Below are 26554 nucleotides of genomic sequence, written 5' to 3' on the forward strand. Positions count from 1 at the left end.
TCAACTAATAAAGCTATAAATTAAGAGCATCTTAAGCATTTCTACATGCACAGCACTTTTAAAAGGTTAAAAGAGCAAAATAAAGAAGGAAGCTAACTTGCCAAGGAGTTCAAATTTTGGCCATCCAGGTACCTGTAGCAGAGCCAAACTAAAGGCCATTTCCTTCATTCTCAAGGATCAGAGGGTAAAAGATAGGGCAGAAAGCAGATAACAGGGTTGACACTCTTCTGAGGCTACACCAAGAGCTTTACTCACACTAAGCTGGCAAAGAAGAATCAAGGGATCTGGCTCTTGACAGAGCCATAAGGAACATCAGAGTCAAGCACTGCTTCAGCAAACGTTGGGGAGGAAAACAATGAAACATTACAGATGCAGCAAGAACACAGCCACAAGACGGCACATGCTTCCATGCCCTCTGCAAAGTCTAAGTTAAAATTTTTTTTGAAAAATGAGAAAACCAGAAGAAAACAGAACAAAAACAAAAAAGGAAAAATAAACAAGAAAGAAACCGAAGAAACTCCGTTAGTAACACAATCAAGTGAGGGGAATTACCAGTACAGCGGCAGTCTGTTCAACCAGCGCCGGCCGGCCGGCTGCGCAGCTCAGAGTAAAGGGCACCGCATACTGCGGTGTGATGGTGGCTACTTGAGGGTGGAGAGTTGCTACCATTAGTGGTGTACAGCTTCCCTGAAACGTAGATCAGGCAGGTGAGTGAAACAAACACGGAGGCAGGTTATCTGGATTCAGAAGGGTTTTCATTCCCCCCAAGTTATTACCAACAATAATAACTTCATATCGCCTAAACGTATGTACCAAACACAACCTTCCCCTTCAATTCTGCACAGCATTCGCCCACTAGGTCAAATGTCAATGGCCTAAAGCAAAAACATATAGAAATCCTTCCTGGGCCAGATTCAGGGGATTGGTTCCACAAAAGTCAGTTAACTAAGGCATTTACTGAGAGTTCCTTCTCCTCATCCTCATCAAGTAGGGTTTTTGGATTTCAGAGTTTTCCATGTATCATGGGCCACAAATAGAATTTAAGAAGTTTGTCGCTTATATAAATAGCTCATGATTTTCTTGATCATCTTAGTAGCACGTTCCACAGGAAGTACAAAGTTTTAAAGCTTTCTTTAAGAAGTTTGTTGCTTATATAAATAGCTCATGATTTTCTTGATCATCTTAGTAGCACGTTCCACAGGAAGTACAAAGTTTTAAAGCTTTCTACCGCCTGGCTAAACACAAGGAATGAAAGAACGTAATAGTTAAAGAGGCATCTGGATGTGATCCAGCCTCTCAACCCAGATGAAATTCTCAAAGAGTAAGCAACATGGCCACTAAATGAGCAAGAGGGTAACTTTATATTTTTAGAGTCAAATGTTTCATGTATATTATTACACCTTTATGAGCTCCAAGTTAAAAAAATTAACTTCATCCCTCAAAATTAGAGTAAACTTACTCAGAAGATAGATTTTCAATGTCCCTGCAAGTCTAAGGAAGACACTGGCAGAGTTGCACTAGTGTTAGGAATGAGTATATCGTCCCATCTGGATGTCTCGTTTCTAAGTCCACTGAATCACGACCAAGAAAGATCTTTTAGTTAAAGCAAATACCATTCGCCCGGAAAAAATATCTGATTCTCAATACTTCTTCAGCAATATTGAGTACCCAGGCTGCTCTGGCGTTTACCTGTGTAAGAACTCCCGACTGAATCTGTAGTGGCTGAGCAGCTGGTGCCTGGGGTACAATTGGCACGGCATTATCCATCCTCACAGGGAATCCAGAATGCTTTGTTGTCGCTTGTAATCCAGCTGTTGACAACATCATCAGCGTTAAACTATTCTGATAGGTCTGGAGTCACTGTTTCTTTTGTTTTTAGCTTTTCTGCTCAAATAATCTAGTAACCAGATTTTATTTCTAAACACTGAAGACAAAGTTCCATAAAACTCTTGGGAGTTAAGAAAGGGAGACTTGGTTAATAAGATGTGTGATACAGGGAGGGCTGGTTTAAGGAAATTCTAAATTCTATTTTTATCCAACAAAACTTAAAATATAACACTCATCCCCATTAACCACATAGGCACACACACAAAAAAAACTCCACTTAGTAAGTTACATTTACCTTTTAATATACAAGTGGTAAAAGTGTTTTTTAAATTGTAATTATTAAAAGCAAAGTGTTGAATATAATGATAACTTTTGGTTAATCAGATAAGAAAAAATTATGAAAAGCTCAACAATTTATCATCTAAGTTACCCTTTTGTTTAAAATGTATTAAGTAGATGTTTTTCCCCGATCCTCAAAATATAACTCAATTCACAAATTAGTCACATATTTCATTTTCAACCAGTATGTGAATAGAAGAAATTATGCCAAAAGTAAAAAACAAAAACACAAAACTTGTTGCTGTTGAGTTGATTCCAACTCAGAGAGACTCTAAAGGACAGAGCAGAACTGCCTCAGAGGGTTTCCAAGGAGCAGCTGGTGGATTTGAACTGTCAACCTTTTGGTTAGCAGCCACCAGGGCCTATTAAAACTACAGACATTTTGGTTTTACGGACACACTTTCTTCCTATTTTCAAAATCTGCTCCTGTCATTGACAGCTTTTTAATAAAGCTCTTTCGTGGCTAATGGACAGCTATGAAAATAAAGAACTCCCTGCTGCCATAGCAGCAAAAATGTTTTTGAAAAAATGTTTTCAGGAAAGGCCTGTGATGTCAGCTTTACTCTACTGTCACCATCTTTAAAACACTAACCATGTCTCATTTACCTTTTTATTCATTATGTTCTGGGCAAAAATGCTGAATAAATATTCCCTACAAATAGACTGTCTCATCCTGGGAAAAGGGGGCTCCAGAGTTCTCCCTTTTGCCAAGGCTTGAGAGACTTCAAAGCTCTCTTCTAAACCTATCGAAACTTTCGATGTAGAGAATTTTAAGTTTCTATTATGCCTCCTTACCAGATGGAGCACACAGAAATCAAACTGATTATATCTGTAGAAAAAGTCAATAGAAAAGCTCAATATCACCAGTCAGAACAAGGCCAGGGGCCAACTGTAGAACAGACCATCAATTGCTCATATGCAAGTTCAAGCTGAAACTGAAGAAAATCAGAGCAAGTCCACGAGAGCCAAAATATGACCTTGAGTTTATTCTACCTGAATTTAAAGACCATCTGAAGAATACATTTGATGCACTGAGCACTAGTGACTGAAGACCAGACGAGCTGAGGAATGACATCAAGGACAAAATACATGAAGAAAGCAAGAGGTCATTGAAAGACATGAAAAAAAGAAAAGACCAAGATGGATGTCAGAGGAGGTTCTGAAACTTGCTCTAGAACATCGAGCAGCTAAAGCAAAAGGAAGAATTGATGACGTAAAAGAACTGAACAGAAGATTTCAAAGGGTGGCTCGAGAAGACAAAGTAAACTATTATAATGACATGTACAAAGAGCTGGAGATGGAAAACCAAAAGGGAAGAACACACTTGGTGTTTCTCAAGCTGAAAGAACTGAAGAAAAAATTCAAGCCTCGAGTTGCAATAGTGAAGGATTCCATGGGGAAAATATTAAACAACGCAGGAAGCATCAAAAGAAGATGGAAGGAATACGCAGAGTCATTACACCAAAAAGAATTAGTCGATGTTCAACCACTTCAAGAGGTGGCATATGATCAGGAACCGATGGTACCGAAGGAAGAAGTCCAAGCTGCTCTGAAGGCATTGGTGAAAAACAAGGCTTCAGGAATTGATGGAATATCAATTGAGATGTTGCAACAAACAGATGCAGCACTGGAGGTGCTCACTCGTCTATGCCAAGAAATATGGAAGACAGCTTCCTGGCCAACTGACTGGAAGAGATCCATATTTATGCCTACTCCCAAGAAAGGTGATCCAACTGAATGTGGAAATTATAGAACGATATCATTAATATCACATGCAACCAAAATTTTGCCGAAGATCATTCAAAAACGGTTGCAGCAGTATATCAAGAGGGAACTGCCAGAAACTCAGGCCAGTTTCAGGAGAGGACGTGGAACCAGGGATATCATTGCTGATGTCAGATGGACCCTGGCTGAAAGCAGAGAATACCAGAAGGATGTTTACCTGTGTTTTATTGACTATGCAAGGCATTCAACCGTGTGGATCATAACAAACTACGGATAACGTTGCAAAGAATGGGAATCCAGAACACATAATTGTGCTCACGAGGCAACTTTACATAGATCAAGAGGCGGTTGTTCGGACAGAACAAGGGGATACTGATTGGTTTAAAGTCAGGAAAGGTGTGAGTTAGGGTTGTATTCTTTCACCATACCTATTCAGTCTGTATACTGGGCAAATAATCCGAGGAGCTGGACTATATGAAGGAGAATGGGGCATGAGGATTGGAAGAAGATTCATTAACAACCTGCATTATGCAGATGACACAACCTTGCTTGCTGAAAGTGAAGAGGACTTGAAGCACTTACTAATGAAGATCAAGGACCACAGCCTTCAGTATGGATTGCACCTCAACGTAAAGAAAACAAAAATCCTCACAACTGGACCAATGAGCAACATCATGATAAGCAGAGAAAAGATTGAAGTTGTCCAGGATTTCATTTTACTTGGATCCACAATCAACAGCCATGGAAGCAACAGTCAAGAAATCAAAAGATGCATCGCGTTGGGTAAATCTGCTGCAAAGGACCTCTTTAAAGTGTTGAAGAGCAAAGATGTTACCTTGAAGACTAAGGTACGCCTGACCAAAGCCATGGTATTTTCAATCGCATCATATGCATGTGAAAGCTGGACAATGAATAAGGAAGACTGAAGAAGAATTGATGCCTTTGAATTGTGGTGTTAGCAAAGAATATTGAATATACCATGGACTGCCAAAAGAATGAACAAATCTGTCTTGGAAGAAGTACAACCAGAATGCTCCTTAGAAGCAAGGATGGTGAGACTGTGTCTTACATACTTTAGACATGTTGTCAGGAGGGATCAATCCCTGGAGAAGGACATCATGCTTGGTGAAGTACAGGGTCAGTGGAAAAGAGGAAGACCCTCAACAAGGTGGACTGGCACAGTGGCTGCAATAGTGGACTCAAGCATAACGATTGTAAGGATGGCTCAGGACTGGGCTGTGTTTCGTTCTGTTGTGCGTAGGGTCGTATGAGTCGGATCCGACTCGAAGGTACCTAACAATAACAACAATTATGCTTCCAATTCACTAATGCCCACAGTTTCGTTAAGTGAGGATATGCCCATTTTAATTACAACATTCCTTCAGTGACATTTTCTAAGGTATCAGCAATCAATTTCTCTTAATGTTGTTATGGAGGTGCCATATAAGTCATAACCATAATACTGTTGTTTTCAGCAAATTAGTCTTCTAATTTTCCATTTTAGTAATTTACTAACAGGTTAACATAAAGGAAAATACAATCTAGAAATGTTCGAAATAAGAGGGACTAGTAAAATTTTAATTGAAACATTCTTAAAGTAACTTAAAAAAACATGCTTCTTGTATTTAGGAAAAAAAAAAAAGGGAGGTAACCAATCCAGGTATCAAGATTAAAATAATGCCAGTCATGCTTCCTTAGACTATGCTATCTAATAAGAAAGCTAAGCAACATCCAAATTTTTGTCTATATTCCCAGGATACATGGCTAACTACAAGACAGTATCAGTCTTGTAGTAAAAACCTCCTACAAATTGGAGGAACTGAGGAAGCGAAATTTCAGGTGGTAATGTTCGCTATAAAAGCTCATTTACAGCTTCCACGGTGATGAGTAAAAAGAGACAAAACTATAGAATAGTTACCACTAAGCGAAATGTGTATCTATTCTAGTTAATGGGAATAGTACGGAGAGTAGTATTTACAGTAAACTTCTTGCCGTCAAGTTGATTCTGACTCATAGCGACCCTACAGGCAGAGGAGAATTGCCCCACGAGGTTTCTAAAGTTGTAAATCTTTACAGAAGCAGACTGCCACATCTTTCTCCTGTGGAGCAGCTGGTGGGTTCAAACTGCTGACCCTCTGGTTAGCAGTTGAGTGCTTAACCACTGTGCCACCAGAGTTCCTTAGTACTTATAGTATTGACTACAAATATGACTCTAAGTAAGTATCAGATACCTATAATTTAGGCTAATCCACAGCAATCAAACTAGTTTAAAACTAGTTTCTCCAGGGAACCACAAGTGGAAACAAATAAGAAAAGGTAACGATTTTGGAAGGGTCTCCCATTATCCTGAACTAAGAAGGATTACTTTTGTTTTGGGGGGTTTTATTTGATAAAACCCAAACCCACTGCCGTTGAATCGATTCCAACTCATAGCAACCCTATAGGACAGAGTAGAACTCCCCGTTTCCAAGGAGCACCTGGTGGATTCAAACTGCCGATCTTTTGGTTAGCAGCCGCAGCACTTAACCACTATGCCACTACGGTCTCAAAAAAAAAAAAGATACATACTCACAGACCATTAAACAAAGTAGTGGTGATGGCTGTACAACATGGCGAACGTAATTAATATTACTGAATTATACACAAGAATGGTTGAAATGGCAAATGTTTTGTAATACATACTCTACCACAATTTAAAAAAAAAGAAACTTTAAGTATGGAAAGAAACATAAAACTGCCTAGCTGGTGACAGTCTATCCTCCTCTAGGTATACAGGTATTTTATAAAAGAGCAGATGGTGAAAGAAAAGTGGGCAACCTGGAATAAAGGACCGTTGGGCAGAAACCAGCATATGGCTGCGGCTGGCAAAGCAATCGAAAACCCCTTACAGCTACCGGAGACTAAATACTAATAGGCAGTACAGAATAACCCTTAAAAATACATAAGCTATGGACCCCACTGCCTGGGTTTAAATCATTGTTCTGCCAGTAACTCACTATAATACTTTGGGCAGATGAAGAATTGTGTATAGTTTTCTCATCTATAAATTGGGGATAATGACATTAGCTACCTCCTAGAGTTTTTGTGAGAAGTTAATACATGTAAAAAGCACTTAGAACTGTATCTGACATTGAGTAATACATATCAGATAACATAAATCATCTTAATTTTAAAACTCCCTTTTATTTGGAAATTTAAAACTTTGCTCTACCTAGTGTCTCAGACTATTCAGACTGTCTAGTTAGGGGGGAAAAAAAATCCCAATGCTTACACTTACTTAATTATACCAAAAGGGGATATCCTACTTTTTTCCCTCTATCTCTTCTGTTTATATTTTGTTTCGTTAAATGAATTCAAAAGTACTCCTGTCTCATTTCTTAAGTATCACCCAAGAAGCAGCAGCAAACTTCAGAGTTGCACATCTGAAACCTATCCCAATGAAATACATATTTTGGAAAAGGGGGGAGGAGAGGCTAGTTTGCTAAATTTAGTAGAAGCATAACTCAACGTATAACTCGAAGTATAGAATTTACTATTATGAAGCATATGCAGAAAATAATTTGGTACATGAGGCTTAATTTGCATTTACAGGTTTGGAATCTGCTCCTCCGCTCTCCCTGTGGTTTCTCCCTGGTTTACATCGCTATTGCTCTCCTGTCCTCCCGGTAATCTCTCAGTCTCCCCTAGCCCCTCTTTTCCTTCTGCTTGCACCGACTCTGTCAGAAACCAAACAAACAAAAGAGTCACAATAAGTAACTGAAGTAAAAAGATAAAAATGCTACCCACTTCTATGTAAAGTGCTATGAGAAGCCTGGTTTCTTGCCACAAGTTTATTGCCACAGGTGCTGACACTAACTTCCTATTGCGGAAGTCAAGTGTGTTGTCAGGAAATTTCCTTAAAATAATTTAGCCACTTGAATGGCTCACCAAATCAAAAAATATGCATTTTCCATATTTCAGAAAAAAAAGCACTGGACTGGCTTTCCAGTACAACAGTAGGAAAATGAGGAAGGATAGGAATGTGAAAATTATAATCTTATTGTAACACATGGAGACAGCGCCTCCTTTTTCAGCTACTTTGTTCCTCTGTTGATAGGAGCTTGCAAGGAACAATACAATTCATAAGCCAAAGTAGATAACCCTAATGCCTTCCCCACACAAGCCTTTCCGCTTAGAGAATGATCTTTATTTCTCTGAGTGTGACTTTATTTCTCTGAGGTTTCTACATTTTTAAGTATGATATCTACAGTTTAGAATACAATTGCCTTTTATTTGGAACACGTTATTTTTACTTTAAGTGGAGTAATATGAGAAATAAGATTGAATATGCAAAAATTCTGTTTACAACAAATTTTTTCAGGATGTATATAGTCTGCATATTGACAGATATAAACTTACATGAGATATATGACATTGGTACAAGGCCTCAATGGGCAAGAAAACTGATATTAGGCAGTTCAATTAAGGAAATATTAAACTCCAACGAAGTGTCAGGGAGCATTATAATTAGACAAATAACTAATATAAAAAGCAGAAACCCACTTTGTGATACCAGCTAATTTTACTTTCATTTTCAGAGAAAGAGTTTAAATTTGTCAAAGGTAAGAACTTAACTAGAGGCCTAAAATAAGGATTTCCCTAAATCAGGTACATCTGAGAGAATGCCGTATAATACAGGAGCTTCCCCACTTACTTTGAAAAGCAGGTGGACATACTATAAACGTTTGCTGGAATGGATCTGTCTGAGTGCAAATCTGGGTGGTTCCAGGCTGCAAGGAAACACCCTGCTGGGCAACTCCAGGAACTGGCGCTGCAGATGACGGGTACAAAGCAGACTGGTAGTTCAGCAGTGAGACATCTGAATTAGCCAGAGAAAGAGTAGCAGCTGCTGCAGTAGAACTAGAAGCTAGAACGCTGGCCTAAAAACAAAAAGATTATATTTATATACCGGTATAAAGTAGAAATAACAGTATTTTTACATAAACAGAATCTATCCACAAAAACTTAAGAGTTTAAAAAAACATGTTAGCTTTCTTTGAAATAACTTCCTGCTTCAGAAATTAGGATTTCCCAATCCCTAAATTAAAGGCATATTATAAGATCAAATAAGCAAACAAAGAACAAAAAAAAAGTCCTGTACTACCTGAGGCTATATACGCCCCGAACTCTTTCTGTGTAAAAAGTTCTTGAAAGTTAGATTCCACCAAATCTTACTTACATGCTTACCATTGTAAAAGATCTAGCTAAGAAATTGGCAAGCTTACTTTTTTAGACACATGCTTAAATATAAATATCCCTGGTTAGCAAACAAATGCAAAATCACCTCTTACAGTTAATTACTGGAAACACCCTTTAACACATGTTATGAGACATAAAATTTTTTTCTTAACAAGGAGAAAGAGAGCCTTTTGGCTTAAGTCAGTGCAACTAACAGCAGTATAGTAGTCAGTAGTATGATAGGTTCCATTTATTTAATGGCATTAAGACTAAGAGGCCATAGGTAGGCCTTTGTACTTAACTTTTACCAGCATGTGAGCAGCAGGCATTAATAATGATCTTTTAATAGTGTCTATCAGTTTACCCTGGCTTTCCATCACTTTTGCCAAGTAAATAATTCTTTTAAAAGCAACAAAACTATGAAAGCAAAAGCCTGGTTCCTTTACCTCACACTGTACTCTTACTAGTTTCTTTATGCTATCCTTCCTAGCCTTGAATTTCAAAAAACATTGACCGAATACCTGATTGTGAACTGTATTGAGCTGGTTGCTGAAGCTCATGGTTAGATTTGTGCTTGTATTGGGGGCAACATGCGTAGTGAACGGGCTCTTGATCTGACTCACTGTATCATACATGTGAACCCTCCGCTTGCAGATCTCCATGTTCTGGAAACAGGACTTCACACTGAAAAAGAGATTGAAGATTCACTGAAATGACTGCTAGATTTACACAAACAGCAAATAACTCACAATGAACATGGATCAAAGTTATTTTTCCCCCCTAAGTACTCTCAGATAAAATGAATTAAGAGTTTTCGTATAACCATAAAAAGGAAAACAACACATCCAATTTTTAATCTCACAAGAAGGAAAAGCATCAATGAGCCAAATATACCAAAAAAACCAAACCCATTGCTGCTGAGTTGATTTCAATTCATAGCAGCCCTACAGGACAGAGTAGAACCGCCCCAGAGAGTTTTCAGGGAGACCGGTGGATTTGAACTGCAGACCTCTTGGTTAGCAGCCAAACTCTTAACTACTGCACCACCAGGGCTCCAAGCGAAATATACAAGGCTAAAATTGGTACTCCGTTTTACTATAAGATGGCATCCCAACTGAGAGCCCTATCAGGGCAAAATGCCCCGAACTATACCATACTCACTGATTGCTATGTGGAAAATCCAGAAGGTGAGTCATTGTCACAAATTGATGGTTAAGAGTTTTCAGGGGAGTAATTCTTTTATCTGCATCAATTGTTAGCATTTTTTTTAACAGATCAATGTATTCTCTTCTATCCGCCTTCTCTGCCAACATGTCTGTTCCTTCTAAGTCTGTAGACATATTCACCTTTCCAAGAAAAATTGAGAAATATTACATACTTTACCACTTAAGCTTTAATGCTAAAACTAAGTATCTTCTCCCTCTCCAAACTAAAGGGTAATTAAGAGAGAAACCTGAGGAAATTCTTTTTATTACAGTATAATCATTTCCATAGGAAGAAGCACTTCTTATGGTGCATAATTAAAATCTTCACTTAAATTTTTTGGTAGAATAAAGCCAAATAAGTTATTTTTATTCAAGATTTGGAAGCAAACAAGTTAAACAAAAGTGACTGTTGTTATTTAAATATAAAAGTCTCTATTATTGAAAAGATTACAGGACACAGTAAATGTAAGGTGTTTAAACAAAGTTTAAAACATAGTAAGTACTCAAAAAAAGTTAGCTCTTATGTAAGTATTTACTTAGTAGAAAAAATGAGACAAGATTTCAAAATACTGACATGAAACAAGGTCAGTTAAGCAAAAACACGGGAGAACATATATGTCTGAAAGCATCTTTTGTTAGGATTTAAATATTCTTTTACTACATGGCAGGATATTAACGCATTTTTTTCTGTAAAAACTGAGAAGATATACTAGAAAGATAACAGATTAAATCTGTCATTACTATAGCCAATGGAATTATGTCTCTGATTAAAAAGATACACAAATGTCTTGGTTTCAGAAACTTTCCATGCTCACCTGAGCCATGTCATCTAAGCAATTAAAAATGTACTTCCGAGCTTCTTTTGATTTTATTCCAGTCTCTAATTCATGCTCTTCAGGTGTCTATAAATGAGATTAAAAAAAAAATTCCATCTGTATATTATTTTCACACTTTATATTAAAGACAGAACACAAAGAAACTAGTGTTGTCACCTTGTCAACCACAGATGGCAAACATGGAAGTAATTTACAACCAAAAAATCCTCCAGTGGAGACAAATGACCTTGCTAATCTGGCCACCCTTTTAAGTGATAAACAAACGTGTAACACACTGATACAGCACAGCTCCTGAAGAATGTCAGGTAAGAAGTAACATTACCATTTTTCTCTTAAAGCTACTTTCAAATGAACTGATATTTCAAATGCTAAGTGTACAACAGGCTCAAAAGGCAGAGAGCCACAGGGTTATCAAATTACTCAGAGATTTCTCAAATTAAAGGAGCAGGGTCAGAAATAAAAAGTTGGCATTTGTTTCAAGGAAACATATAAGGCATTAATGTGGGCAGTTAGAAAAATATGTTGAGTTTTGTCATGTTTATTGAGAAGTTTCAAAAAAACAGTCATTACTAAATTACTCCAGTTCCTCATAGCACTTAATGGTAAGCATTACTCTCTACACCCCCTCTCAGCTGCTGATCAAAATACACACAAAAAGCTGCAGCCAAGTGAACCAGCACTTGTTTTATTTTGTTTTTTAACTAAGGATGAGGTTGAATGGGTACAATGAAATAATTTTCAAAATATTTCCTCCCACAAACATAGCTTCCTCCTCTCCTTTTCCCTCCCCACCTCAAGAAGTTAATGAAACTTTGAATGCAAAAGTGTACATGGGGCGGGGGGACAGGCGGCAGGAATGGGTAGTACAGTTGGGAAGACAGACCTTTAGCCTCCACAGTGGGTACCCCAAATTAGGATCTCTGTTGAAAAACCTGGTAGTTTTTGTCCCAGCACTGAGAAGATATTCTGCTGGCAGACCTTGTGTTTGTGAAATGTAACGAATCTGAAACATCAAAACCATCAACACATCAATTTGGAGTGAAAAAGGAAACCATTAAAGATTTTACATTAAAACATTATCTCTAGCAAAAGAGAAGAATATTGTAAAGAAATTAACTCTTTAATCAATACCACTGAAATTTATCTGTAAACATATACATAGTAACCCGCTCACAAGCAATTCTCAAGTATCTATACAGTAGCTTCGTTGTTACTACATCCGCTATTTACAAGGAAAATCTAGTTTTGAAAACTTTGCATGTAATCTTTTTTGTTTTTTTGTAGACTCCTGACACGAAGTTCAAAAATTTAAGGAGATATCTAGGATAGAACAGAATAGTTTCCAACAAAATCATTTTTATGCAAGGTATTTTCCTTGTTTGTTTTGTTTTTTAATCATATCAAATTAGAAAGATTAGAAAAAATCTTCCTCAAACCTTTCTTCTTTGGCTACTCTAGCTCTTGTCAGTTTCACCTTCTCTGAATTGCTACAAAGCTTCTCTCTCATACCACAGAATTTAACACTTAATTTTAAACTGTCTAGCTTCCCCATCCCCACATCAGTAGAGAGATAGTACCATGTTCGTTCATTCAACATTTATTGAACACCTACTATATAGTAGGTCAGCGGTTTTCAAAGTGTGGTTTGGGGACCCCTGGAGAGTGCCACAACCCTTTCAGGGGGTCTATGAAGTCAAAACTATTTTAACAATAATACTAAGAAGTTATTTGCCCTTTCCACTTTCTTCTCACAAGTGTAGAGATAATGTGACGATATCATTGCTCTGATGGCTAAAGTGTGCTTCTGTACACCCATGTTCATTGCAGCATCGTTCACAATAGCAAAAAGATGGTAACAACCTAGATGCCCATCAACAGATGAATGGATAAACAAACACGGTACATACATGCAACGGAGTATTACATAATGATAAAGAACAACAGTGAATCTGTGAAGCACCTCTTAACACGGATGAATCTGGAGGACATTATACTGAGTGAAATTAAGTCAATCACAAAAGGACAAATATTGCATGAAACCACTACTGTAAAAACTCATGAAAAGGTTTACACATAAAAAGAAATGCTTTGATGGTTACCAGAGAAGGGAGGGGTGGGGATGGAAAAACACTGAATAGACAATAGGTTAAGTGGTAACTTTGGCGAAGGGTAAGACAGTACACAATACTGGGGAAGCCAGCACAACCTGCACAAGGCAAGGTCGTGGAAGCTCCACAGACACATCCAAACTCCCTGACGGACTGAACTGCTAGGGCTGAGGGCTGTAGGGACCATGGTCTCAGGGAACATTTACCTCAATTGGCATGACATAGTTCACAAAGAAAATGTTCTACATTCTACTTTGGTGAGTAGCACCTGGGGTCTTAAAAGCCTGTGAGCAGCCATCTAGGATGCTCCACTGGTCTCACCCCTTCGGGAGCAAGGAAGAATGAAGAAACTAAAAATACAAGGGAAAGATTAGCCTAAAGGACTAATGGACTACATGTACCACCGCCTCCACCAGACTGAGTCCAGTACAACTAGGTGGTGCCCGGCTACCAACACTGACTACTCTGAAAGGGATCACAAAAGAGGGTCTTGGACAAAGCTGGAGAAAAACGTAGAACAAAATTCTAACTCAAGAAGAAAGACCAGACTTGCTGGCTTGACAGAGACTGGAGAAACCCTGAGAGGATGGCCCCCGGAAACCCTTTCAGGTCAGTAATGAAGTCACTCCTGAGGTTCACCTTCACCTAAAGATTGGATTGGCCCATAAAACAAAACAAGACTAAAGGGGCACACCAGCCCAGGGGCAAGGACTAGAAGGCAGGAGGGGACAGGAAAGCTGGTAATAGGGAACCCAAGGTTGAGACAGGAGAGTGTTGACATGTTGTGGGGTTGTTAACCAATGTTATACAACAGTATGTGTACTAACTGTTTAATGAGAAACGTTTGTTCTGTAAACCTTCATCTAAAGTACAATTAAAAACAAAAAAACCAAGCCCAAAAAGTGAAATTTTTGGAAGCTGATAAATACTACATCTACTCTACGATGGAGCGAGGTGTCAAATTCTAGACTGAATAGGGGAAAACACTGCTCGTTTTCTAATTATTCCAGGTAACTAACCATTTATTTCTTCAAAAATATACTTGTGTACCTACTATGTGCCAGACACAGTGTCAGGAGCTCAGGACACACTGGTGGAATGAAACGGTCCCTGCCCCCAAGGAGCTTAAAGCCTATTTGGGAGAACCATTTTTTTTCAAAGAACAAAAAGTGAAAATTTACAATTAACTTCCATGGTGACACTTTTTCCCTTGATGGAGCAACTCCTTAGGAAACTGTAGCATATCTTCTCCTAAGCTTGTATCTTTTGGGACACAGATCATTTATTAAAATACTTTACAACTCAGATGATTTCCCTCCTAAATCCTATTTAACAAGGACTCAATACACATCATAGTTTCTGGGACCTAACGTGTTTCAGATTGACAGAGTGTGTGCCATACATAAAACCAAAACCAGTTACCACGGAGTCAACTGCGATTCATAATGACTCTACAGGACAGAGTAGAAAAGCCTCATTCATTCTTAAAATTCCAACTCTTCATCTTATTTCTCTTTCCTATCTTAACTCACAAGATACATTAATTAACCAAAGCTAAGCCTCCAATAAATCACTCCAGAGCTGGAAAAGTACCAATCTGGAATAATAAAAAAATACAATAATTTTTCAAATTATAGAATTATAAACATAACTTCAGACCAAGAAGCAGGTAGAGAAAATTAAATCATTCTTTAAAAAATTCTTTGTAACTGAACTATTCTTTCTCTGGTACCTAACTTCACTAGTACTTCTCTTCCTCTAAAATCTCTTTCACTAGTAAATACTTGCTTTCTAGTTGCATCCAAACAAATGCTCTTACCTGGTCATATTCTGAAGCACCAGGATAAAGAGGCCATCCCAGGAACAGCTCGGCTATCACACAGCCCAGAGACCACATATCAATAGCTTCACAAAATGGCAATCCAAGAATAATTTCAGGAGCTCTAGCAAAAATAAAAATATGATATAAAAAATAAACATTTTGGGAAATTAACTATGTTGACCAAGTCCTGTTTTAGTACCAGTTAAAGGTACATTTATTTAATGATACTAAAAACAATCTCTGGTATACAGTATTTCATCCCAAACTCTCAGGGCCAGATGTGTTCGGAATTCAGAATATTTTTAATTCCAGAGAGGTAATATAGTACAGAAACCGTATACTGTATAATTATCCCAATGGATTTGGGGGCAAAAAAAAAAAAAAAAAAACTAAGCCCATTGCCATCAAATCAATTTTGACTCATAACAGCCCTAAAGGTCAGAGTAGAACAGCCCCATAGGGTTTCCAAGGAGCAGCTGGTAGATTTGAACCGCTGATCTTTTGGTTAGAAGCCAAATGCTTAACCACTGCACCACCAGGGCTCTGGAATTTGGGCATCACCCCATAATCAAACAGATTAATATTTCTGCAACAAAACACATACAGTCACAATAAGTTGGCTAAATACTTTAAATAGCCTTATATTGGTCGAAGTCAAGTCTTGCCAATAAATGAGTTTATACCAAATTTAGGAAAACACTTCTAAGTTTTGAGAGCTTTCTGAACTTTGGAATTACAGTCATAGACTACCGATAAAATTCTTAACACCTCTTTAACTGTGAAAATAAAATTAATTAAAGGGCTTGGTTAATAAATACTCCTTTGTGAAAGAAATGCCCCCTGAAGAGATGTGGTATTTGACAGCACAGACTCTAGACCCAGCCTGTCAAGATAGGAATCCCAATTTCATTATTTATATTATAGCTACAGGCAAATTACTTCGTATCTCTATGCCTCAGATTCTTCATCTATAAAATGGAAACAATAAGAGAACCTACCTCTTAGGGTTGTTGTGAAGTTTAAGTAAATAAATATATTAAGGTTTTTAGAACAGGCCTGGCACACAGTAAGTCCTATTTAAGTGTTAGATATGATAATAACTATTGTTATATTTACCATTATTTTAGAACTTTGACTCTTTCTACGATTTTGCAAATATTCATTTCCATTAATGCTCCAAGTGAGATATACAACCCTAAGCAACCACAAAGAAAAGACTATGGTAATACCATAAACTAAGAGCTTTATATGTATGACACATTTAAAGTATAATTGTTACCCATTTATAGAGGTGGAAACTGAGGAAAAGAGATTAAATAATTTTTCCCAAATTACACAGCTGGTAAGTGGCAGAGCTAGAATCTGAACTGTGACAATCTGGTTCTGGAGTATATCATACTGTCTCTCAGTAAGTAAAACTTAAGTATACACCCAAATATATAAATCTATTTGGTATGATGGTATACATGGGTATTTTATAAATTGTGACTAAAGTTAATAAACAAATGGGTTCAAAAGGGGATGATAACAGTAACAGGCAAAACTAACATCAATTACAGATGACACTTAAACGCAGTTCTTAATATGTGCCACCCACCAAAACCCAAAGCCGTTGAGTTGATTCCGACTCATAGCAACCCTAGAGGACAGAGTAGAACTGCCCCATAGAGTTTCCAAGGAGCGCCTGGCAGATTTGAACTGCCGACCTCTTAGTTAGCAGCCGTAGCATTTAACCACTACACCACCAGGGTTTCCACATGTGCCATACACTGTTCTAAATTATTTATAAATGTCAAGTCATTTAATCCTTACAACATTACAATGGTGTATCATCAAGTCTAAAATGCACAATTTAACATCTCTGAAATTAAGATGATTCTTACAAACGATGGTATAATTTAGTCCAATGGCAGTGTCTTAACTTTCTTAGTGGTACACAAATAATGTTGTCTTTTCAATTCTATGTAATAAAGCATTATATCCATTATACAGATAAAGAAACTGGGCATTGAGAGGTGAAGTAACTTACCTAAGGTCACACAATTACTAAAAGACATAGTCCAGGACATCTGGCTCCAGGATCTAAGGTCTTTAACACTTTATCGTCTTCTCTAAAAAATTTCCTTTCCTTCTTACAGGTCATAGAATTTAGATCTGTAAGGAAATTCCAAGATCATCTAGTGCAGGCCCCTCATTTAACAGGAACTTGCTCCTGAATGTAGGGCAGCTAAAGCAAATTGAAGTAATGATGAAGTAAAAGAGCTGAACAGAAGATTTCAAAGGGCAGCTCAAGAAGACAAAGTATTACAATAAAATGTGCAAAGACCTGGAGTTAGAAAACCAAAAAAGAACATACTTAGCATTTCTCAAGCTGAAAGAAATGAAGAAAAAATTTAAGCCTTCAGTTGCAGCGTCGAAAGATTCTATGGGCAAAATACTGAATGGCTCAGGAAGAAGCAAAAAAGAAGATGGAAAGAATATACAGAGTCACTGTACCAAAAAGAATTGGTTGACATTCAACCATTTCAGGAGGTAGCACATGATCAAGAACCAAAGGCATAGAAGGAAGAAGTCCAAGATGCACTGAAGGCATTGGCGAAAAACAAGGCTCCAGGAACTGACAGAATACCAAGTGAGACGTTTCAACAAATGGATGCAGCACTGGAAGTGCTCACTCATCTATGCCAAGAAATCTGGAAGACTACAAACTGACTACTTGACTGGAAGAGATCCATATTTGTGACCATTCCAAAGAAAGGTGATCCAAGAGAATATGGAAATTATCAAACAATATCATTAATATCGCATGCAAGTAAAATTTTGCTGAAGATCATTCAAAAGCGGGTGCATTGCCAGGGAATAGTACATCAACAGGGAGCTGCCAGAAATTTAAGCCAAATTCAGAAGAGGAGGTAGGACAAGTGATATCACTGCTGAGATCAGACGGATCCTGGCTGAAAGCAGAAAATACCAAAAGTCATTTACATGTGTTTTACTGACTATGCAAAGGCATTCGACTGTATGGATCATAACAAATTATGGATAACAATGCGAAGAATGAGAATTCCAGAACAGTTAATTGCATTCATGAAGAACCCATACTTAGACCAAGAGGCAGCTGTTTAACAGAACAAGGGGATATTGCATGGTTTAAAATCAAGAAAGGTTTGTATCTGGGTTGTATCCTTTCACCGTACTTATTCAATCTGTATGCTAAGTAAATAATCCCAGAAGCTGGACTATATGAAGAACGGGGCATCAGGATTGGAGGAAGACTCATTAACAACCTGCATTATGCAGATGACACAACCTTGCTTGCTGAAAGTGAAAAGGACTTGAAGCACTTACTGATGAAGATCAAAGACCACAGCCTTCAGTATGGATTACACCTCAACATAAAGGAAACAAAAATCCTCACAACTGGACCAAAAAGCAACATCATGATAAAACGGAGAAAAGGCTGAAGTTGTCAAGGATTTCATTTTATTTGGATCCACAATCAACGTCCACGGAAGCAGCTGTTAAGAAATCAAAGTACTGCACTGGGCAAATCTGCTGCAAAAGACCTCTTTAAAGTGTTGAAAAACAAAGATGTCACTTTGAGGACTAAGGTGTTCCTGACCCAAGCCATGATAGTTTCGATCACCTCATATGCATGCAAAAGCTGGACAATGAATAAAGAAGACTGAAGAAGAATTGATGCCTTTGAATTACGGTGTTGGCCAAGAATACTGACTATACCATGGACTGCCAGAAGAATGAACAAATATGTCCTGGAAGAAGTACAGCCAGAATGCTCATTAGAAGTAAGGATGGCGAGACCTCATCTCAAATACATTAGACATGTTGCCAGGAGGGACAAGTCCTTGGAGAAGCACATCATGCTTGGTAAAGTACAGGGCCAGCAAAAAAGGGGAAGACCCTGGATAAGATGGAATGACACAGTGGCTGCAACAATGGCCTCAAGCATAGCAAAGATCGTTGAGGATGGCGCAGGACCGGGCAGTGTTTTGTTCTGTTGTACATACGGTTGTTATGGGTCGGAACTGAATTGGTGGCACCTAACATCAACAACAAATGGAACAGTAGGTCCCTCAATGAAGAGCCATCTAACTGGCAGTGTCTCCTCATGGAATGTCTACTAGGTTTCCCAAACTTTATCATCAAGTAACATGTGCTTACTGCTGCCTTTTTGGGGAGCGGGGGACAAGGATTGAGGGAGAGGGGGTATAAGGTATTTCTCTAAATAAGGATATCCTGCCCAAGTAATTAAATATGAATAGTTGCCCTTAGAGGACTGGGTAAATTGGGGGACACCACAGAACCTAGAAGCTTTCCTCATCCTTGGAAAGCACAGCCAGAATGCTCATTAGAATAAAGGTTTGTAACAGCAGAAGATCCCAGGCCTGTTCAGATTTACATTATTTTAAAGCCGTAAGTAGAACTATTAACATCATCAGTTTTTGTACTATTTTATGTAAACTGTGGATTTGCTAGCCAAAGAAACAATCTTCAAAAGTGATATTCCTGTTTTAGGTGGCTAGGGGCACACACAGTACTGCTGAATTTCAGAGTTCAATTAAATGCCACTAGTATGGCATGTTTTTAAAACAGCCTAAGTATGGTAGGAGCATTAATAAATTAGAGTGCAAGAGTACCCAGAAACAACATAAAACCTTCTCTAAAATTGAAAAGGAACAAAATTTTCTACTCTCAGTGAGCAGAATCATTCATTTCCAAGTTCATGACAGTGCCAAAAATAGCTGGCAGGGAGAATGCAAACGGTTTTGTGCCAAAACAAAAACTGGGCTTAGAATGTTCCCAAGCATCAATTGGAGAGCGACCGGTTGATTTTGCCACTCCCACCATACTAGGAAAGCATTTTAAAGTCCAAAAGGTAGGTCACAGGGAGTGACCAGGCCAGGCAATAACTTATTTCTTTAAGAAGGTAGCAATAATATCAATAATTGTTGGGCTTCTAAAGCTTAAAGCTTTAGGGAAATGAAGAAAAGTACTAATTCCAGCTCCCAGTCCCCATTCAAAAAAACAAACTGAAGATTAGCTGGAAAAGAATCAGTTTTTCCACTTGGTCTCACCCTGTTTTGGGGATGGCAAAAGCAGCGAAGGACTTCAGAAAAAGCTCACTCAAAACAGCAATTCTACACATCTACTACACAAAAAAGGCAAATATCACATAAATAAGTAAATAAAGGCAGTAAATAATAATAAGACTGCTCAGTCCACTGAGGACTTTTCACTGTCACTGGAGTCTAGAAATGTTAGGCTTACCTAACCCCCTAGGAAGCAAGGAGTTACTTTCTCTCATGCTGAACAGTAAGGAATCATTACAGCAGGTTCATGACTGACGACTGAATGTTTTAAACTCTGAATTCAGGTTATAGTTCTTGGAAATATTTTCATTACTCTTATCATCTTTCCCCTTGGCCTCCATTATTTCTCAATCCCGTAATATAAACCCTAGACATTGAAACTCTCGTAGTACTCATCTGTGTAATAAGACCGAGTTAGAGAATTAGTCTAGGTCCCTTTCTGGCTCTGACAGCCTTACAACTAGGCAGTAAAAAAGATTACTTGTTGAAGCACGGGAAAAAAGAAAACAAAACTGGCAGCCCTTGCTTCACTAGAAAAATGGCATTAATTGCAATTTGAACGTGCTAAGTCTCCTTTTTGAACATACAGCCCATCCTTAAAGAATAAACACTAAACAAGCTCTTATCACTTATCCTACCTCTTTTTGATTTCCCAACTTTAAACTTCTTTAAACTGAAAAAGTTCTCCAAAGTCAAAACTTTATTTCACTGGGGCCCAGAGCAAGCTGAGGTTAGGATCACTTCAGACCATAAATCATTCTCTGGTCATTTTCATGAGTACTCTTGTTTCTTTTCCATTTCAAAGACATCGAATATATTTACCAGATCAAAGATACTACATAAAGTCTAACTTCCTGCCCCCCCCCCACCGTCTGTCAGTTTGTCATACCGTGGGGGCTTGCGTGTTGCTGGGATGCTGGAGGCTATGACACCGGTATTCAAATACCAGCAGGGTCACCTGTGGCAGACAGGTTTCAGCTGAGCTTCCAGACTAAGACAGACGAGGAAGAAGGACCCGATGGCCTACTTCTGAAAAGAATTAGCCAGTGAAAACCTTATGACGAGCAGTGGAACACTGTCTGATATAGTGCCAGAAGATGAACTTCAGAAAGTTTCTGCGAAGCAAGAATGGTGAGAGTATATCTCACATACTTTGGACATGTTATCAGGAGGGATTAGTTCCTTGAGAAGGACATCATGCTCGGGAAAGTACAGGGCCAGAGAAAAAGAGTAAGACTCTCAACAAGATGGATTGACACAGTGGCTGCAACAACGGGCTCAAGCGTAACAACGACTGTGAGGATGGCGCAGGACCGGGCAGTGTTTCATTCTGTCATACATAGGGTTGCTGTGAGTCGGAACTGACTCAACAACACCTAAGTACAACTTCCTGCATCTGTGGCTGAGGTCCAACTGTGGTTTCACTGTCAGATGAAACTGGACTGTTTGTCTAGGATAAACTGAAAAAATATTTCCCTTCTCTAGAACTTGTTCTCACATACATAACAAATAAAGTGATATCAAATCAAAATAAAGGCCAGCCAGTCTGTTCAGAAGGAACCTTGGTGGCAAAGTGGTTAAAGCACCCAGGTGCTAACCAAATGGTTGGCAGTTCAAACCCACCCAGCCACTCCATGCGAGAAAGATGTGGCTGTCCGCTTCCTGAAAGGTTTACAGCCTTGGAAACCCTATGGGGCGGTTCTATCCTGTCCTATAGGGTCACTATGATTTGGAATCAACTTGATAACAATGGGTTTGGTTTGGTTTTAGTTTGTTCAGAATGGAAAACCATCGAGCTTATAAGCAGGGCAAATCTTTGTCCCTACAGCTCAAGTCCTAAATACAGTAAGTTTTCTGGAATCAGTCTACATTTAGGGTGGGCCAGGGAATAATGTATATTCTTTCCACTGCCTGACTTGTTTAGCCATGCTCATGGCCAATAAAGACAGTAGGATAGCAAAAATTGATGTCGACTGATAATATTTTGTCATGTTATCAGCAAAATGAAGTAATGTAAAATAAAAAGGGTAGGAGGAAGGCTAGCTTTGGAGCCAGAATGCTTCCCCAGCCAAAAGGATTTCACTGAGGTTTTCTGAAAGACAAGAAGGTGAGGACTTAATGACTCTAATCAGGCAACAAAGCAACATGAAAGAAGCTTATCCACTGTGAATTAAACTAGTGATGAAGAAGGAATGCCTGAGCTGCTATTCCATCTGCCTTAGGCTCATTATCAAGTATTACTGCAACAGAACAGAACACGGATGTTAAATCCTAAATGTAGTCAAGCCCTGGATACTGAACACACCCTGATACACAGAATGAACTCCTATTCTTAAGGGGTATATACACAGAATGAAGTTCCATTTTTAAGGGGTAAACTTAGTTCCACTGAAATTGTACCTATAGTTAATAACTAAAATACTATGGATTTACAAGAAGCTTTTGTCGAAGAGTAATAACCAGTGGATTAAGCAAACCAAAATAAAAACCAAACCAAAATTATTCAAATGACAGCTGCAATTAAATTACAAGGATAAGGAAAAAGTACAAAGACCAGCAACCTAACAGTGAGCATTAGTCAAAGGAATTACACATTATAGAAAGCTAAGCAGCCAGAGCAATTTATCCCTCAAACCCTCTTTACTCTTTGAGAGAAAAATCCATCAAAAATGATTTCATGAAATAATTCTTAGCTCCTACCGAAACAAAAACCAAACCCATTACTGAGTCCTCTCTTTTTTCATTTCAAAACTGCTGGAGCCCTGACAGTGCAGTGGTTAGGAGCTTGGCTGCTAACCAAAAGGTCGGTAGTTCAAATCCACCAGCTGCTTCTTGGCAACTCTGTGGGGCAGTTCTAACCTGTGCTACATCGTTGCTATCAGTTGGAATCGAATCAACGGCAACAGGTTTGGTTTTCTGGTTTCTGTTACCACAAAGGGATAATGCACTTTGTTTCTAACAGGGTGGACAAACAGTTAAAGAACATCTGTAGGCAGTGGACTAGTGAAGATCTAGAAAGGAAAAAGCAGATCAAATCCTCATTCCTCAGCTGTTATTTGCCTCTTACCTCCCCAGCACTCAGAACGGGGTGCAGAGCTGACCTCTTCAGTGCACCTACATAATGTGTTTGTGTGTATGGATGTGGGGGTGGCAGAGTCACTCAAAGAAAGAATATCAGAAACAAATGTAGTCGGACCCTTTATCTCCTAAGTCATGAATAAATAAATGGAGAGGAGATTCTCCAGATTGGCCAAGGTTGCCTAGGGCAACATGAAACCAGAAACCACAGGCTCTTAAGAGTTTCTTTACCCCACCTCACTCAAGTGAAAAATGTCACAGAAAAATAGATAAAAACAAATAAGGATGTGCTGAGAAAAAAAAAAAAGCTGTCTCTGCACCCCCTGCCAAAAAAAATAAAAGCTTTCTCCCTTCTTTCAGTAATGTTCCTTGGCTATGGCACAGAGAAGATTGTATATTCCAACATTTAAGTACTGTCCCCATAATTATTATACATTAAAAAGGCAGCCATGTTGTTGTTGTTAGGTGCCATTGAGCTGGCTCTGACTCGTAACGACCCTATAGGACAGAGTAAATCTGTCCCGTTGGGTTTCCAAGGAGCGGATGGTGCATTTGAGCTGCCAACCTTTTGGTTAGCAGCCGAGCTGTTTCAACCACTACACCACCAGGGCTTCAGCCATGTTAGATGTATCCATTTAAAAACATAAACCACTAAAGCATAAGACACTTGGGTCAAGGGCATTCTAGTGTAGCCAAATAAGTTCAAAGTATTTTGAAGAATGTTAAAACAGAAAGAGACCTTAGCAATCATCTAATCCAAGTCTTACTATTACACAAGAAAGAAAATGTAAAAGAATAAAATGCTGCTAGAGTTTAACCTGGATTTATCCCCAAGACATTTTACCTGCCAAGAAATAAGCTTGGGGGAAAAAGAGCATCCACCTAGATTCACCACAAATAAGAAAACATCTTTACATATTTAAAATGGGAAATAGTATAATGGTACTAAAGAAAGAAAGAGATGCTAGTATAATTCAATGAGCAACAACCTTCAGAATAAGACTGAGTTAATTTTTCTACAGTTAAATAAAATTTTAAAAATAAGAATGTTATGTAGGGGAATGCCACACACGTGAAACAAGCTAAAACATATTGTCCTACTTCTTTCTTGGAATCTGTAAACAAACAAATCCATTGTTATTTATTGTGTGTTAACTATAAAGACAGATCTGTAGTCTAAAACACGCTCTTCATTATTTGCCACTTGCCTGTAGTAACGTGACTGTAAGTAGGTTGAGCACACAGCTTTGGAAACATGACTAGCCGAACCAAAGTCAATGACCTTCACTCGGTAGGGCTGGCGCACTGGATCCACCAGCATTATGTTTTCAGGCTTAAGGTCAGCATGAATCAGACCAAGGCTCTTGAGCTTCATCAGGGCTGTGGCCACCTGCTGTAAGATTGGCCTGATGTACTTGAGTGGCAGTGGACTAAACTTGTTCTGCTTTAGGAAATCATACAGGTTCTGCTCCAGCATCTCAAACACAAGGCAGGTGTGATTCTTATGCTGAAAGCACTCATAAGAACGGACAAAGTTATACTCGTCAGCATTTTCACTGCTTAGGCGGGAAAGGATGCTCACTTCAATCTGTCCTTGTCTGGCATAGGAGGGGTGGTTCTTCAAGATTTTAATAGCCACAATTTCCTTGGTGCTCCGCTTCCAGCACTTAGCCACCTGTCCAAATGTCCCCCGGCCTAGGAACTCCAAGACTTCATAGCTGTTGGTCATAGAACAAAGGATCTCATGCTGGACCAGCTGGTAATCCCCTTCTCCACTAGAACTGCTACTCTTTGTGGTCACAGTGGTGGTCGTGGCAGCAGCACCCACCACAGTCCTGTTTTGCAGCATGAGAGGGGGATGTTCTTCTATAATTTGCACACTACCGTTGCTGTCAACTTCTTCACTTTTTCTTTTCAATCCACATTTTTGATATGGCTCAAGCAAAGAAACGTTGCTCCTGTGAGTCAGGGTCTGGCTGCTTTGGAAGGTTGACGTAGCAGCACTGCCCGAGCTATCCGCGGCTGTTACAACAATATGCTCCACGGCAGGAGCTGGGAGAAGGAGGCCCTGGTCGTAAGCAGGGATGTTGAAATTTGCTACCTGGTGAGAGGAGCTGGCTTGTCCTTGTGTGGCTGGGAGGGTTTTGCTGTGGTTATAATATTTGTCGTTGCTGCCCTGTCCTGACACATCCCAGCCAGAGGGCTCTATTTTCAGTTTCTTCGCACTGCAGAAGGCACTGGACGACACTGATGGGGGGGAAAACACCTGCAGCTGTGATGCCATACCTACATTGAGAGAGAGGAAGAATGAGACCATCTTGATTTTATACAACACCTCAATCAGTAAATAACCAAAAAAACCAAACCCACTGCCATCGTCGAGTCCTACTCATAGCAACCCTATAGGGCAGGGTAGAATTGCCCCAAAGAGTTTCCAAAGAGTGCTGCGCGGATTCGAACTGCTGACCTTTTGGTTAGCAGCTGTAGCACTTAACCACTATGCCACCAGGGTTTCCAATCGGTATATAAGAAAAACTTTTAATTTAGAAAAACCACAGATAAATATATATCTGGTCTGGATTTTACATATCCATTTTTCGAAACATACTCCTGTTAAAAGGCTAAACTTTTTGGTTTAATTGCACATTCTTAATCACTCTTTTAAGAGCTCGGCTGCAAACCAAAAGTTCAAATCCATCAGCCATTCCTTGGAAACCCTATGGGGCAGTTCTACTCTGTTCTGTAAGGTTGCTATGAGTCAGAATCAACTCGAAGGCAATAGGTTTTTTTAATCACTCCTTGAGACGCAACAATAATTGGATATATTGTTAAAGAGCATGAGCATCTAGTATGGTCTAAACCAACCAAACCAAACCCAGTGCCGTCGAGTTGACTCCGACTCATAGTGACCTTATAGGACAGGGTAGAACTGGCCCATAGAGTTTCCAAGGAGCGACTGGCGGATTCGAACTGCCAACCCTTTGGTTAGCGGCTGTAGCACTTAACCACTATGCCACCAGGGTTTCCCTAGTATGGTCTATAAAATAATAATTAATGATAGTAGTTTAGACAATTGATCACAACATGACAAGCAGTAGTCTAAGCACTTCACATGAATTACTCTTTTAATTCTTATCACCGCCCTCTGAAAACAGGTATTACCACTATTTCCATTTTACAGATAAAGAAACTAAGGTAAAAAGATGTTGAAGTAATTTGCCCAAAATCACACAGCTATTAATGTGGCAGCACTGGAATTCAAGCCCAGGCTGCCTCTCTGGCTCCA

The 26554-nt window shown here is 38.9% G+C and overlaps 1 protein-coding gene across 1 annotated transcript in view; it reads right to left on the minus strand.

The window, feature by feature from the left end:
• The window catches only part of HIPK1 (homeodomain interacting protein kinase 1), a 50793-nt gene that overhangs the window by 13591 nt on the left and 10648 nt on the right, over nucleotides 1-26554 (minus strand). Inside the window, exons 2-10 of the mRNA XM_049880020.1 lie at nucleotides 24477-25554; nucleotides 15077-15200; nucleotides 12033-12152; nucleotides 11129-11215; nucleotides 10270-10454; nucleotides 9630-9792; nucleotides 8585-8810; nucleotides 1690-1811; nucleotides 553-687 (exon numbers count right to left, since the gene is read on the minus strand). Of these exons, the coding sequence (XP_049735977.1) occupies nucleotides 553-687; nucleotides 1690-1811; nucleotides 8585-8810; nucleotides 9630-9792; nucleotides 10270-10454; nucleotides 11129-11215; nucleotides 12033-12152; nucleotides 15077-15200; nucleotides 24477-25552 (2238 nt within the window). The 5' untranslated portion in view covers nucleotides 25553-25554. The remainder of the gene's footprint in view (nucleotides 1-552; nucleotides 688-1689; nucleotides 1812-8584; nucleotides 8811-9629; nucleotides 9793-10269; nucleotides 10455-11128; nucleotides 11216-12032; nucleotides 12153-15076; nucleotides 15201-24476; nucleotides 25555-26554) is intronic.

This window comes from Elephas maximus, chromosome 3, assembly GCF_024166365.1.
Source record: "Elephas maximus indicus isolate mEleMax1 chromosome 3, mEleMax1 primary haplotype, whole genome shotgun sequence".
Lineage (NCBI taxonomy): Eukaryota > Metazoa > Chordata > Mammalia > Proboscidea > Elephantidae > Elephas > Elephas maximus.